General features: G+C 42.6%; 2 protein-coding genes across 2 annotated transcripts; both read left to right on the top strand.

Annotated features, from left to right (window-relative positions):
* Window positions 1–85: 85 nt before the first annotated feature.
* On the top strand, window positions 86–9,571 carry LOC311057268 (semaphorin-4E-like; the record flags this gene model as incomplete). The annotated part of the gene is made up of 5 exons (XM_084074218.1): window positions 86–180; window positions 1,514–1,567; window positions 1,786–3,712; window positions 9,188–9,248; window positions 9,417–9,571. The coding sequence occupies 5 exons, from the start codon at window positions 86–88 to the stop codon at window positions 9,569–9,571; spliced, it is 2,292 nt and encodes a 763-aa protein (XP_083930344.1).
* Window positions 9,572–13,413: 3,842 nt separating this feature from the next.
* LOC311057134 (putative transcription factor Ovo-like 1) lies at window positions 13,414–15,699 on the top strand. Its single transcript, XM_084074074.1, has 4 exons — window positions 13,414–13,595; window positions 13,742–13,962; window positions 14,330–14,519; window positions 15,317–15,699. The coding sequence occupies exons 1-4, from the start codon at window positions 13,496–13,498 to the stop codon at window positions 15,637–15,639; spliced, it is 834 nt and encodes a 277-aa protein (XP_083930200.1). The 5' UTR covers window positions 13,414–13,495; the 3' UTR covers window positions 15,640–15,699.
* Window positions 15,700–15,904: the final 205 nt, after the last annotated feature.

Below are 15,904 nucleotides of genomic sequence, written 5' to 3'. Positions count from 1 at the left end.
CGGTTTTGCACTACATATTGCACTGACTACCTTAGAAGGTTTTGATAATAAAGCAAGAGAGGCGAGATTGAGATGGTGTGGCCATATGCAAAGGAGGGATGAGGAGTACATTGGGAGACGGATGCTGCAGATGGAGCTGCCAGGCAAGAGAAGAGACCAAAGAGGAGGTTTGTGGATGAGGTGAGAGAGGGCATGCATGTGGCAGGAGAGGAAGACGCAGAAAACAGAACCGGAAGGAAACAGGTGATCCGCTGTGGAAGAAAGAAGAAGAATAAGCAGTGTTTCTTATCATATTTGTCAGCCTACTCGAACAATGCAAGTTGGCAACAATGAAAGTTGGAAATGCATGCCCCACGCCTGTACCTGTCTGTCTGTGTCCCTTGTATGCCCATATATGGAGATCTCTGTATCTGTCTGTCTGTCTGTCTGTCTGTGCTTGTGTCCCTTTTATGCCCATATATGGAGATCTCTGTATCTGTCTGTCCTTGTTCCTTTGATGCCCATACAGAAAGACCTGATCATGATGTCATCAGTATATGCCCATATGGTTACATCGACGGTCCTGGACAACCAGATCTCCACATATGCATACACTAGAGAGTTTCGGGCCGTTACGAGGCTCTCACACCCACCTATATGCCCATATGGAGATCCCTGATGTCATCACTAATATGTCTGAGGCATAGTGACGGACTGCGGTGGTCAGTCTATGTTGTTGTATCGATGATATCAAGGATCTCCATATATGGGCATAAAAGGGACACAGACAAACAGACAGACAGAACAGTTGCAGAGATTTGTGGATTTATCTGGTCAACCGACTTCCCACTCGGCAATGTACTCCATTCAGTCCTCGTCGATATAAAAGCCATGTCTGAAGTTGATTGGTTCTCGGGATTCTGTGCATGTATAGACAGATCCGTGGATTTAGAGATAACTAGGACAGCGCACCGGCCTGGTCGGGTTTCTCTCTCCCCCCTCCGCCCCCCTCTCTCTCCTCCCTCTCTCCCTCCCTCTTTCTCTCTGACCCCACCCCCCTGCCCTCCGACTGCCACCTTTAAAGTTGATCAGTCGGACTGTTATCGTGATAATCTATGTACCTCTTGTGACCCGTTGTCAAAGTATCCATTCTATCTGTCAATCTGTCTATTTCCCTTTCAAAGTATTAGCGGTTCGGGCAGCAACGCGGCCCTCACACCTTCGTCGCACAGCCGATCTAACTGATATACCCATATATGGAGATCTCTGTATCTGTCTGTCCTTGTCCCTTTTATGCCCATATACGGAGTCATCAGTAAATGCCCATATATAGGCATGCCCCCTTTAGTGCCTAATGTATGGAGCTGACTGATTTGTTTGCGCCTGATGCTATGACGACACATTGAGGTTAGACAACACACTCCATATTTGGGCATAGCTGCATTGGGAACTCCTTATATGGTTATAGCTGAGTCATGGTGACATGAGCGTGAAGAGCATGCACGGCAACGGTTTGTGTTGTGTGTGATGTCAGACCAGGTCTGCTGATGTCAGACCAGACCAGACCAGAGTGTGATGTCAGACAAACGTATAAAAGGGCTTATAGGTTGAATACATTTGATTATTGATGACCAAGAGAGATACAGAGAGACGTACTGATACAGAGATAGGGACAAAGCCAAAGCGAGAGACAAGAAGAGATACATTTCTTATCATTTTACACTAAGCCATGTCTCTCCGGTTTTCCTTCAGCATTCTCTATGCCTTGTGCATTCTTTGTGGATTCCTTCTCCCCCTGCCCTGTAGCGGATTCAACAGTCAGGACAGCATTCCACGAAAGACTGTGGCCTACCACAACGAGCTGAAGATGTTCAGAGAGGATGGCGTTTGGAACTACACCACCATGCTCATGAGAGAGGATTTGGGTCTGCTGCTTCTTGGGGCCAGAGATGCAATCTACGCCCTGAATATCGACGACATCACTGACAAGAAGGCTGCGGAATATTGGCCAGTTACCGAAGATAAACGGAATGAGTGTGCGGCCAAGGGACGAGATCGTGAGGTGGAATGCCGTAACTACATTCGGATCCTGCACACACTGGATGACACCAGAATGTATGTCTGCGGGACAAATGCTTTCAATCCCAAATGCGGTCACATGACCTATTCTAATGGAAAGTTTAGTCTGGAGAAAGAGCTGGAGGAGGGTAAAGAGAAGTGTCCCTACAATCCTACCCATAGTTCCTCCTCCCTCATGGTTGGAAATGTCCTGTATTCTGCTACAGCAACCAACTTCTTGGGCACTGAATACCGTTTTAGTAGGTTCAGCACGCCTGCTTTGAAAACTGAGGTTAAGCACTCTTGGCTCAATGATCCCAAATTCATCTACATGGACCAAAGTGAAGGCGATGCCAGTAGTGACGGTGAAGGTGATGATGATAAGGTCTACTTGTTCTTCACAGAGAATTCTGTGGAATATGTCTTCGACAGCAAAATCGTGGTGTCAAGAGTGGCTCGTGTCTGCAAAGGGGATATGGGAGGAGAAATGATCTTGCAGAACAGATGGACATCGTTCCTGAAAGCTCCCCTCGACTGCTCTGTAGAGGCCAGCAGCCTGCCCTCCCTTGTCCAGGATGTGTTCCTGCTTAAACACCACAACTGGGAAAAGAGTGTCTTCTATGCCGTCTTTACACCTCAGCCGAGCTCATCAAACATGTCTGCAGTATGTGCATACAGCGTGTCTGACGTTGAAAAGGTGTTCAATGAAGGACCTTTTAAGAAGCCTGTCACGCTTGAAACATCACAGGAAAGGTGGGTGAGGGACCCGGTTGCTGTGCCAAATCAGCATGTCACGAACAGACCAGGATCTTGCACCAAACGCTCATTGGACCCTAAAAATGTGAAATCCCAGCAGTTCATCCGGGAAAAGCCCATCTTGGATGAGACTGTTCGGCCACTCACAGGGGGTCCGCTGGTGGTGAAAAAGGGGCCCTTGATGACTCGAATTGTAGTGGATACTGTGTTGGCACTAGATGGAGAGAGATACCCAGTTATGTTCATCGGCACTGAAAACGGCTACATTCAGAAGGCTGTAAACTACGCTGGGGAGATGTTCATTATTGAAGAGATTCAGCTATATGAAGACCCTAATCCTGTTCAGACTCTACGCCTCTCTTCCAGCAAGGGCCAGCTGTATGCAGGATCAGAGTTTGGTGCTGTTCAGATGCCAGTCAGTGACTGCAGTCGCTATGAGTCCTGTGTGGACTGTGTCCTGGCCAGAGACCCTTACTGTGCTTGGGACTCCACCTCTGACCTCTGCCGCCAAGTCTCCAGCTTGTCTTCTTCTGACACTGGCATTCAGAGTCTAAAGAAGGGGGACATTTCACAATGTCCTCATCCTGAAGAGCCAGTAGTAGCAGCTGAAGACGTCACCCTGGTTCCAGGGAACAATATTCTTCTACCTTGCCAGCCAGACTCCAACTTGGCGCAGGTCCACTGGCATTTGTCAGACCAAACACTTCACTCCGACAGCAAATACAACATCTACAATGGGCACCTCGTCATTCTACACACCTCAGAATCAGATGCTGGCTTGTACACCTGTGACTCCACAGAGCAGGTCAACAACAGAATCTACAAGAGGACCATGGCAGTGTATCGACTACAGCCCCACACTGGTCTTACAGTTGCCATTGTTCTGCTGTATTTGCTGGTTCTATTCCTCATTGGCATTGTAATGTACCACATTTTCTGCAGAGAATATTTTGGGAAGCTCACAACTCCCACTACTGTTTCCGGTGTGTGACAGTCGTACGACGCAGCATAAATAATATTATACAGTATACAGCACAGCAGTGTGGGGTCAGGACCTATTTTTGGGCCGCAGACCCATTTTCATGGGTCACAAGTAAATATGCCCTTTTTTCATTTCCTACATTTTCTAAATTGTAAAAAGAAAAAAAGGAATTAAATGTTTCGTCAAAAAACATAATAATAAATAGAGAATTGCATGAATAATAGTTTTTGAAGTTAAATAAATTCTATAAACAAAAATAATAATAATTTAAGACAGTAATCTACAGACATACATCCCCACAACGCGTTGCGATGTGACACGTGATATTGTAGATCGGCTATCTTCACTGGTTTGGGTCCCAGGGAGACAATTTCTCTTTAGGCTCTCAAGCTAAAAAGTTTGGGAACCACTGGTATATGGTTAGACCTTTCTGTATGGATCCCTAGAATTCAACCACAGACTATCTGAAAAGGTATTGGATTATACTAACCATTGTAATCCCCTTTTTTACAGAAACATGTATGAAAACAAAAAAAAACATGCTCTCACACACCCAGCCCTCCCACTTTCACATTACATTCTCTTATTAGTGTTTGTACCAGCTTAACAAATCTGAAACAATAGTCTAAAAAACTGGAAATAAAAGAAAAATACATGAGTTTAATCCAATACCAGAGAAATACATGTTGTGACTCGTGAGCTTGTACTGTAGATCTACTATTTTCTCCGAATGTTGGCCACAGAATAGGGACGCTAGGGTTCATGTTGTTAAACATCCCCTCAGAGACAGAATCAACTTTATAGTCACACTCACATACAGGTGTAAAACAGTGGGTGTTTTTGTATTTCTTATTCCCATTTTAAAAAAAGTATCTACATATGTACACAGATGCGTGAGCATATCAACAGATATACTGTACATGATATATGGATTAAGGTGCAAGAATAATAAAATATTAGCGCGTTGTACATGAGATTAAGGTGCAGACTGCAGAGTGTTAGCACGTGTCAGGTTCAACCACATATAGTCCCCTCGATGCAATGCAAGAGTGCGGACTAGCCAACACCAACTCAGGAGTCCCGAATTGCTGCCCTTCACTCCACAGTCCACACCCTCCTATATATACATACATATACATATACATACTGTATACATATACATATACATATACACATACACACATACATATACATATACAACATTATATAAGGTCCATTGACTTGCCTATAGTGTGATGGCTTATTTTGTCTGTATTTTCTTTGTTTAGTACAATTGAACAAACATTATATAATTCAAACAAAGTCTTTCTCTTAGTTGCAATTCGTTAAGCTATAGTGTGCTTGCTTAACATCTGGGGCAACATCCAAAAGGGCAAAATAGTAATAGAAAAAGAAGAGTAAATTGAGACACTGAATAATATTTCATTGTCAGATCCTCCCTAAAAGTAGACACTCTGTGAATGCAGGTTATTGATAGACACTCCCTAAGCAGGCTTCAAGCGGCTCTTTAAAATCCTCCGGTTACCCCGCCCCCTTCCCCCCACACCTGCTGTAAACAGACAGAGAAGCGTCCTCTCCATTACAAGCTGAAGCTCCATTATATTTGGAGGTAAAATAGTGAAATAAACAACTTGTAATGTAAACGTTACACCTCATGGAAGTTCAGTAGAGTTTGCAGGGAGTGAACTGCCGAGTCACATCACATCTGTGACTTTCTGTGACAGTTATGACAAACTGCATTGGTGTTCCCTTTCAAACTGTGTTTATTCTCCAGGTGAGTTAATGTGTGTGTGTGTGCGTGCGCGCGCGCGTGTGTTGTTTGACATTTGAAACTGAAATTAACTGACCATTAAGGTGCTTGAAGGTGCTGTATGCATGGGTCCTATTAGCCATAGAATGGCTGTGATAAACATACATTTCATGTATTCATACACAGCCATAGTAGTCACTCCTATATCCTGCGTCTGTGACTCATTGCAGCAGCATTATAAGTTGTAGTGCTCTGTTTGTAGGCTACTCACCCAATAATGAATTGCTGCGACTTGGAGTTAGCTTAGCTGACTCAGCTAGTGTCCTCTGGTTTCATATCCATTTGAAAGTTCTGTCAGAAAACGAAAACGTGTATCGTATTTATTGTCAAATATCCTCCTCCTTCAGTGAGCACATAAAGGAGGACTCGTCTGAGCTGGAAGAAGCATGATTTTACAATCCTTGTCATATAAATAGGCCTACTCTGCTCAATCTAGGCATTATCATGTTATTTTGTAAGTGCAGTGCCAGTTCTAAGTTATGGCAGTAATTATTACACAATTTACACCTAACTAGATTAACTAGAGTTCAGGCCGCGGCCCTCACACCTACGTTGCACTGGCAATCTGACTGATATGCCCATATACTGTATGGAGCTCTCTGTATAAGTCAGTCCTTGTCCCTTTTATACCCATATATGGATATGCCTGCATGATGTCGTCAGTATATGCCAATATATGGTCATGCTGATATGCCCATATATGGAGATCTCTGTATCAGTCCTTGTCCCTTTTATGCTCATATATGGAGAGTCCCTTTTTTTGCCCATATATGGACATCTCTGTATCTGTCAGTCCTTGTCCTTTTATGCCCATATACATCAGATCCCTGATGTCATCAATATATGCCCATATATGGGCAGGCTGATATGCCCATATATGGAGATATCTGTATCTGTCAGTCAGAAAGACAAGCAGTCACATATATACATTGACAGAATTAGTGTTGGACAGCCCACCAAGGCGGTCTCGTATGGGCGTAGCTATTACACATGCTGGCTTGTACACCTGTGACTCCATAGAGCAGGTCAGCAACAGAATCTACAAGAGGACCATGGCAGTGTATCGACTACAGCCCCCCCACTGTTGGTCTTATAGTTTCCGTGGTTCTGCTGTCTTTGTTGGTTCTATCCCTCATTGGCATTTTATTGTCGAACCGCTGCAGAGAATATTTTGGGAAGCTCCTGAATCCCACTACTGTTTCCGGTGTGTGACACTGTCGTGCGACGCAGAATAAATAAGGCATTATACGGTATACAGTATTGTGGGGTCAGGACCCCCCAAAAAAAGAAGAAAATGCTTAAGTAAAAATATAAAGCCTAGCGGTCCGGGCACCTAGGCTCTAATAGCCTGACAGCGTGTTCGAGTCCCGTTCCCGACGACCTTTGCTGCGTTTATCTCCCCGTTTCTCTCTCCCTCTTTCCTGTCCATTTACACTTAACTATCAATAAAGGCAGAAAGGCAGAAAAGCCTAAAACAAATAAATATATATTAAAAATAAAATAAATTCTACCAAAAAAAAAAAAACTTAAGACAAAGTAAAAATACAACCTCAAAACGTGTCGCGATATGACACGTTGTGATATTGTAGATCGGCTATCTACACTGTTTTGGGACCCAGGGAGACCCGTTGACGCAGCCTAAATAAGGCAATATACAGTATACAGCGCACAGCAGTGTGGGGTCAGGACCCATTTTTATGGGTTGTGAGTAAATATCCCCTTTTATCGTTTCCTACATTTTCTAAATTGTAAAGAAGAAAAGAATAATTAAGACAAAGTAAAAATAGATGATCTACAACCATTGTATATCGGCTATCTTCACTGGTTTGGGTCTCAGGGAGACATCAACTTTTTCTGTTGGGGCTCAAGCTAAAAAGTTTGGGACACACTGATATATAGACCTTTCAGTAAGATCAGATTGTGTGATTTCAAGTAAGTTTAACTTAATATTTAAATTCATGGCAAAACATAGAATTCAACCACAGACTCTCTGAACAGGTATTGGATTACACTGACCATTGTGATCCTCTTCATTGTGATTCTCTTCAGGAAACACTACCCTTCCTCTCTGCCTGCCCTACTTGTTGTTAACTAGCTGTACGAATGCTTGTTTTCTATTGTTGTATTGTTTATTGGATCTTGTTTAGTCGATACACTTATTTGTTTTAGCTCCTGCTCATTTGATTTTGCTATTTTGTCTCTTCTGTTTAAGGAAATGGGTAGCTGATATATTGCACTTTTACCTTAGCGCTAGGTATACTCTTGGTTGCTTGTTTTTGCAGTAAATGCACTTAAGACTTCTGGTGATTACCAGTTTTCGTTCCCTACCTATGTTGAATGCACTTATTGTAAGTCGCTCTGGATAAAAGCGTCTGCTAAATGACTAATGTAATGTAATCCCCCCTTTTTACAGAAAATCTTATTTAAAAAAAAGCCTACATGCACTCACACACCCAACCCTCCCCCTCCCCCCCCCCACATTTGTGTTTGTACCAGCTTAACAAATCTGAAACAATATAGTCTAAAACACTGGAAATAAAAGAGAAATACATGAGTTTTTTGCAATACCAGAGAATTACAAGTCGTGAGCTTGTAGATCTACCATTTTCACCAAATGTTGTTCACAGAAAAGGCTATGGTTCATGTTGTTAAACATCCCTTCATCATCACAAATATAAAACACTATATGTACAGAGAGTTAGGGATGGACTAGTGGAGAAGAGATCCAGTAGAACTAAGACATGTCATTCCGAATTTCATTGTAACGTAAGCACACAAGCTAAAGTTATTTTATCAAGTAAGATCAGGCCTGGCTTAATGCACGGCTGAACAGGGTTGTAGCCCCGGGCACCACAAAGGGTTAATCCGGCCGGCCCTGAGTAAGATGGTATGTTTATTATGTTAACTTGAAATACAATGCAAGCTAAAGAAATCACCTTTGACCTGTACTGATTAGAGAAGTGAATGACACTGTTGTTTATCTTAGTTTGTAAATGAATATGTTTCACTGTCCACAAATTGAAACAAATATGTTCTAAAAAGAAGAATGCGTTTTTGAGAATTATTTAAAACAATGCATTACACTTTGCTATACTTGTGTCAGGCCTGCCTACTCCACTAAGGGGGGAGTGTGGGATTCTAATAATCTAACCATGAAAATGAAATAAGAAAGTTGACTATGCTACCTGGGTTGAAGTGATGTTTCACCATGTAACTTTTTCAGTTAATAGTCATTTGATGTAATTTTTCACTGGAAGAAGAGTAATAGAACCCAAACACTCCTCAAAATGAATTAATTACCTACGTCGCACCACAGATCAGACCAATGTGTCTGAGTCAATAGAGTCGGGGGTTGTCAGAGTACCTGTTGTACCTCTCTGTCTGTGTTCCTTTTGTGCCCATATCTGGAGATCTCTGTATCTGTCCGTCCTTGTCCCTTTTATGCCCATATATGGAGATCCCTGATGTAATCAGTATATGCCCATATATTGGAATGCCCATTTATGGGCATATTGGTTGGTGGCGGTGGCGTAGAGGTTTGGCCCGCTACTTCAATGTCTTTCACTGTTTATCACTTCAATGTCTTTCTTTCTTTCTTTCAGACACTCAAGGCTTATGGTGTTCCTCCCAACCTACTCCGGACCATAGGAACCATGTACACAGGTACAAGAGCTGAGCAATTACTACGAATCTCCACGCAAGCCCTGATCTTTGCTGTGCCCCAGCCTGGTGTAGAAGCCCATATGCCAAAAAGGTTGATACTGCCATTAACAACGCTCTCCAGATCATAACTGGTTGCCCACCCTTGTGTTCTACCTGCCATTCCAACAGGAATTGCCCCGGCCGCCCTCCGACGAGAGGCTACTACCCTTGCACTAGCAAGGAAAGCCAAGAAACATGACTGGCATATCCTGCTTGAAACCTCTACGACAGCGTTGCCTCCAAACAGACTCAAGTGCCGCCACCCATACAACAAGGCAGCATAATAGATGCTCAGTTCTATCACTAAGGACCTGTCTACAAAGGCATTGATGGCGGCATCCTGCAAGGGGGAGTGGGAGTCAGCTGGGCTCAAACGTTGTCACCGCTACCTCTGGGACCCAGGAGACGGCATCAAAGGAGAAGACCTGCCATACCGGCAATGGACCCTGTTGAATCGACTGCGTACTGGGGTTGGCTGCTTCAAAACATCTATGAAGAAGTGAGGCCTGGCCTATGCGGGGAGCTTGAGCAGACAGCTGACCGTATAATCAAGTAGAAGACGGCTCAAGGTAGGAACCTTTTTTTTGTGTGCTGCTGCACTGCTGCTTGTGCTGTATGCTGTGTGTATACTAATGTGATTCAAGCTGTACCATTGCTGTCATCTTGAGACCCAATGGCCCAACATGATCAGTGACTGTTTCTGGCTCTGGAATTGACATGAGCACACATCAGCTACAGTTTGTATGTTGCGTTGTGTCTGCCGTGTAAGGTAGTGAATTGTGAAAGGGAACAGTATGTGTGTATGTGGCTCATGGTCACTTCAATTATCCTATGTGTGAGTTTGAGATTTTGGGCTTTGACGTAACAGCCATCAATTCTAAATGTTCATTTGGAATAGAAGACTGATGTGGATACACAGTATGTCTGCTATGTTGTGGCTGTTGTTGAAGGTTGTGATCTGTGACAGGGTGGCTGATATTGGTTCATGACTGGCTTGGTGGCAACACCTCCTCTATAGGCCTATTCCTCATGGCCATTATTTATTCATTCATTCATTCTTTATTTCTTTTTTTCTTTCTTTCTTTTTTTCTGTCACAGATTGACCCATGAGTTAAACAAATGGGGTAAATGTAGCTTTTCAGACCTGTTGCTCCATATAAAAACGGTTGCTATACTGTTTGTTCCTCCAAGTACGGACTGTATTGTGTGCGGTGCGCAGTACGTCTGTCTTCCGTATTGACGGTGACGTCACAAGGAAATCTGTGTTGTATCCAAAACAAAACAGTACAGTATGGTATAGTAGGTACATTATAATTATGGCTAAAAGTGCAGGGTACCCAGTCAAGTGTTTTTTTGTGTGAAAATGTTGTAACACATGATGATGTGTATATATAATAGGCTAGTAGTGTTGTGTTATCCCATGATTTTAATCTTCAAATTCAAAATGTGATATAGTTTATGACAATACCGTCATATCTTAAATCCAATACCCACACTGAGCTAATTGAATTGGTTTAAAGTCCTTTTATTTAATTCTTACTAAAACTAATGACAAGAACTGGACTAAAACCTTTTGAGTTAGAAATGACTAAAGTGTGACTAAAACTCTTTTGTCTAAAAGAGTAAAACTAAATTAGCTGCCAAAAGTTACACTGCGAGGAAGCCTTGTTCATTTAAGACAGTAGTTGTCAGGTCCAGGGACCCCCAGGACCCAAGGGGTCCCCAGCAAAGTTTTTGATTATTCGGAACCAAATGTACCCTTATGGCTCTGTAACTCTTAGAGTGGACAAATGGTTCCATTTGTACACTCTCTGAGTTAAATGCACTGAGGATAAAAAATAATGTTTGTATCAAATGGGGGTCCGTGGCCTAACGTATGCCAAACTGGGGGGCCTTCAAATTAAAATGTTTGAGAATTAAAATGTTATGTGGTGCCATAGGTGATGTTTTTTTTTAATTTTTTAACTGCATCATACACAGAATTTCCAGTAATTGTATCGATACAGTAGCCTCTGCATCGTATCGATACCTCTGTAGTCTGTATCGATGCCTGTATCAGCAAGCACAGCCTACTCCTCAGTGGGATAAGTGGGCCATTCTGTTGGCTGTTTTTGATGAGAGTACTAAGAGCTGATTTGGCCCTTCTCTGTATCTGTGTGCAAATTGCCAAGGATCTGCCTTTTTACCATTTGATTTCCATGCTGCTGCAGCAGAGGGATGGAACTTTGCATACAGTTAGAGCGCAGCTCCGGACAGCAGCATGACACAGTACAGTCAACAGTCTCCTGTCAGTAGTAATGCTTACATTGCCAATGTTAATCTATCTATTATTGAGAGATTTTGGGGAATACTGGGCTGGATATTGCCGAACGATCGTACAGAATTCACTACAAGAGCTCTTTATTATTCTGTATAACGGCAAAGGCAAAGCCTTGAGTATTGCCCAAATGAAAACACTTAAAATTCAGGCCCTCAATCTTTAAAGTAAAATAAAATAGTATGCTTCTAATCACAGAGTTCCTATTAAAAAATGCAATTTAACTAGTCTCTTTTTAACTTAAAGCCTGTTCTCTTGTATTATTTTGTCTTTTGTTGCGAACAATAATGCTGCACCAAGGTCATGTCGAGTCTCAGAGATGAGACACATTTGTACTATGTGGCACCAGTGGTGATATTAATTATTTTCAAAACTGCGTCACGATACAGTAGCCTCTGTAGCTGTACTATTATGCCTATCGGCAAGCATGACAATACGATATATTGGGTATCAATAACATATATTTTTTAGCACAGCTCGAATACCAATACAATACAATTTCAACATCAAATATCTAACATTATTATATAATGCACACACACACACACACACACACACACACACACACACACACACACACACACACACACACACACACACACACACACACACACACACACACACACACACACACACAGAACAGCAACAGAAAACAATCTGTACAATAATCTCAAAAACAAGGCAGCGGACACATTACACAAATCAATGGCATTCAGTAAATGCTGCGTACATTACATAAATCACTAAGTGCAATAGGTGCATTAAGGCAGGGCATGGTAGTGTATAATTTGTCTGATGCGTTGGCGTTCTTGGAGTGACCTCTGTTGGTATTTGCATGATGGGGTTTAGTTGCCGGGAGCAGCTGCATTTGCCATGCAGAATCCAGTGAAATAAGACACATGCAGCACGTCTTTCCCTCACTCACATGCACGCTCTCTCGCTTGCCACGCAGATCATTAGACAAACTGACAAGGTGGACAGCTTTAACGTTTGATTCTTCAACAGCACTTTTTCCTCTTTTGTTTTCAGACAATGTATTGAGCATACTTTGATCAAATACAAGGATTAGGGCTTTATCAGTTTATTTCATATTTAAAAGAGATACAGTCTGATAAACGTTAAACCCATTAACAACTCCTGGACATTTGACAGTTATATGTACGTCATTGCACCTGAAATATTTAGATTGTCTACTCTTAAAAGCAGAATGGGGTGTGTGGTAACAATCCACGAGGAGGGTGAATGCCATTACTCAGACAACACAGTCAACTGAGTAAAAAGCATACGCTTGACATCTTTTCAATGCGTTTGAATGGCTTTTGTCTGCATTTTCTGAAGCTCCTTAAACCCACAAAACAATTAAAACAACAGGGGGTGAAAAAAAACGAAATGGCTGATTTACCTAGCAGTTAAGATTGTGGCTCCTCTGTGTATGCTCCTGTTACTCAGACCGTGCCCTTTGTCTGAGACCAGGGCTTGGCCCGGAGCCCGAATTTGCATGCCCGAGGGCCACTTGAATGCGCAGGACCCCGGATTCTCAATGCCTGACATGCAAAACCAGTGGGGGACCAGTTAAAGAGGCACATGCACACACAGTCAGCACAGGTGTGCACCAGTCAAAACACCAACCATCCTCCCCCGAAATCCATGTCTTCGCCACTCATCGCAGAGAGTGTTATGTAAATGAGCACAGTGATTTTGTTGGGTTACCTGTAGGTCGGTTGGAAGTTGAACTTTGGATGTGGTTGAGCTCGAGGGAAGGTAATATCTAGAGCCGGTCCTTTTTAAGCTGATCACAAAGTAAAAGTGGTGGAGCAATCGAGCACATCAGTGACTCCGATCAGATCAGAGGAAATATAATCGGAAGGAAGAAGTGTAACTGGGAGGAAGGATGCCACGGTCTTTCCTTGTTAAAAAGAAGCAGGCAACTTGTGGAGCGTGGCGGTGGAAAGAGCCAGAGCACACTGAATGGAAAGAAGATAATACAATAGGTGAGATGATCAGAGTGAAGCAATGTCCAGTTTTTACCATTTGCCTTGCGATTCTGAATAAAGTAAATTCATTTAGATTATCAACCAAAAATCTTCCAATATATTAAACCATTTAAATTGTTTCCTTTTATTCTTTTCATGGAAAGCCAATGAGCAGATCCTCATCAACACTGGTGCTCCGAAGCCTGCCTCTCTCACTCAGCCATTGATTGCCTTAGAGTCTGTGGCGACACCGGGGCTTGAAGGTCCAGAGCCACCGTCAGGACCAGGAGGATCAGCGGCAGAAACAAGCCTGGACTGGCCCACCATGCTGCCTCAGGGCCACTTTTACCACCCTAATGCACTAGCACTTGCAACACGAGCTAAGGTATGTTTGTGAAATGTTGTTTGTGTGGGCTGACTTCTGCTCTCGCTTTTCTGGAGAAAAAAAAAATCAGTTGCTTGCTAAACGTATACCTGATCAAAAAATGTGTTAAGCTAATCTGACTAACATTTATGTTTCAGTTTACAAATAAAAATGCATCTTTAAAACATGGATACATAAAATGCTCCACCTATGTCTGTTGCTCCAAATTAAAAAAGACATTAAATGAAGCTTTTCATTTTTTACTTATAAATAGTTCTGATTTTGTTTCTTTTTTTTCTCTTTTTTTTACTACGTATAATAACAGTGTGTTTCATTGCTTTTAAGTGAGCACTTTTAAAACACCCACTACTGTCTCTTTCCCATCTAGTCCCGCCCACGCTCGTCCTCTGGCTCGGGGGACTTCCTGTGTTCGGTGTGCCATAAAGTGTTCCCCCTGCAGCGCATGTTGACACGACACCTCAAGTGCCACAGCATCGTCAAGAGACACCCTTGCAGGTTCTGTGGCAAGGGGTTTAACGACACGTTTGACCTTAAGAGGCATATGCGTACACATACAGGTGAGGGACACACCCGGATTTACTACCACACATGTATTATGTAATGAACAAAGGAGGTCCAGGGCTAAGTTCAGGCTGGTTCGGTGCATACAGTATAGCAAAAAGAATAAAAGGCACTGAAGCAACTCGGACAGTTGGAGCCTCTTCTTTCTTTATTTTAGTTTCAATGTCAATACATCTTCGTCACGCCTTGACCTGACGAAGATGTATTGACGTTGAAACGGTGTCATCTTTTTCTTGCACTCTGGGAAAAACAAGTCTCCAACTGTCAGAGTTGCTCCAGTGGCAGTGCCTTTATTCTTTTTTCATGTATTATGTAATGTCAGTGTTGAATCGTATAATATTATACTCAACAGCCTGTACTGTATTAGTGAATAATGCTTTCCAGGTGGTTTACATATCATAAGCTTGTTCCTGCTCCTGGATTTCAGATATGCAAAGTATCTCTCTTATTCCTAGAAGCAGAATGCATGGACATTAGACACTTTTTTACCTTGTAAACCTGTGATGTGACAATAAACCTGATTCTGATTCTGACACACATACACACTGACTCAACCATTGGTTCTCAAAGTAGGGTCTGGGGACCCCAGCAAAATTAGTTAATATAGCATCACAATACTTTTAACCATATACTGTATATATATTTTTTTAACTCAAATCTTTGCTTCTGGAGATCCCAGGCACAAAACATTTTTAGATGGGGGGTCCGCGGCCAAACATATATCAATTTGGGGGTCCTTGACAGACGAAAAGTTTGAGAAGCACTGGACTAAACCAATTTTCTGCTTCTGCAGGTATCCGTCCATACAGGTGTGAGCTGTGCGATAAGGCCTTCACACAGCGCTGCTCTTTGGAGTCGCATATGAGGAAGATTCACGGCGTCCAGCAACAGTACGCCTATCGCCAGCGACGCTCCAAGATCTTTGTCTGCGAGGACTGTGGCTTTACCTCTAATCGCCCCGACGAGTATTTCCTCCACATGCGCCAGTGTCACCCAGGAAGCCCTGCCTTGAGGCGTTATTACAGACGCCAGGCCCACGAGAATGCCACTTTTGTTTCAGCAGAACATAAACTCAACCCTTATCTGCTCTACTCAACACCCGGATACTTCATGTGAGACTGAATTTAATGTTGTTTAAGGAGATTGATATTAGATGAATGTGAGTTCTCTCATGTTTACTGCACTTTGTAATGTCCCTTTTACATTTGCTTTTGGCATTTTTCTTTTTAGCCTGTATTAGTATTTTATTAATTAATTATGTTGTAATAGGATATCTTTGCTGTCCGGCAGGAACCAGAACAACATGTTCAGTTTTCAGGAAATGAAAAAAGTGGAGTTAGGAGGTTTTGCTGAGGTTTTATCATTGATAAGAACAGCTGAA

The sequence above is a fragment of the Gymnoscopelus microlampas genome (genome assembly GCF_963454915.1).
Source record: "Gymnoscopelus microlampas genome assembly, chromosome: 12".
NCBI lineage: Eukaryota > Metazoa > Chordata > Actinopteri > Myctophiformes > Myctophidae > Gymnoscopelus > Gymnoscopelus microlampas.
The sequence above is the reverse complement of the archived record's forward strand: the minus strand, read 5'-3'. Positions and strand labels throughout refer to the sequence as shown.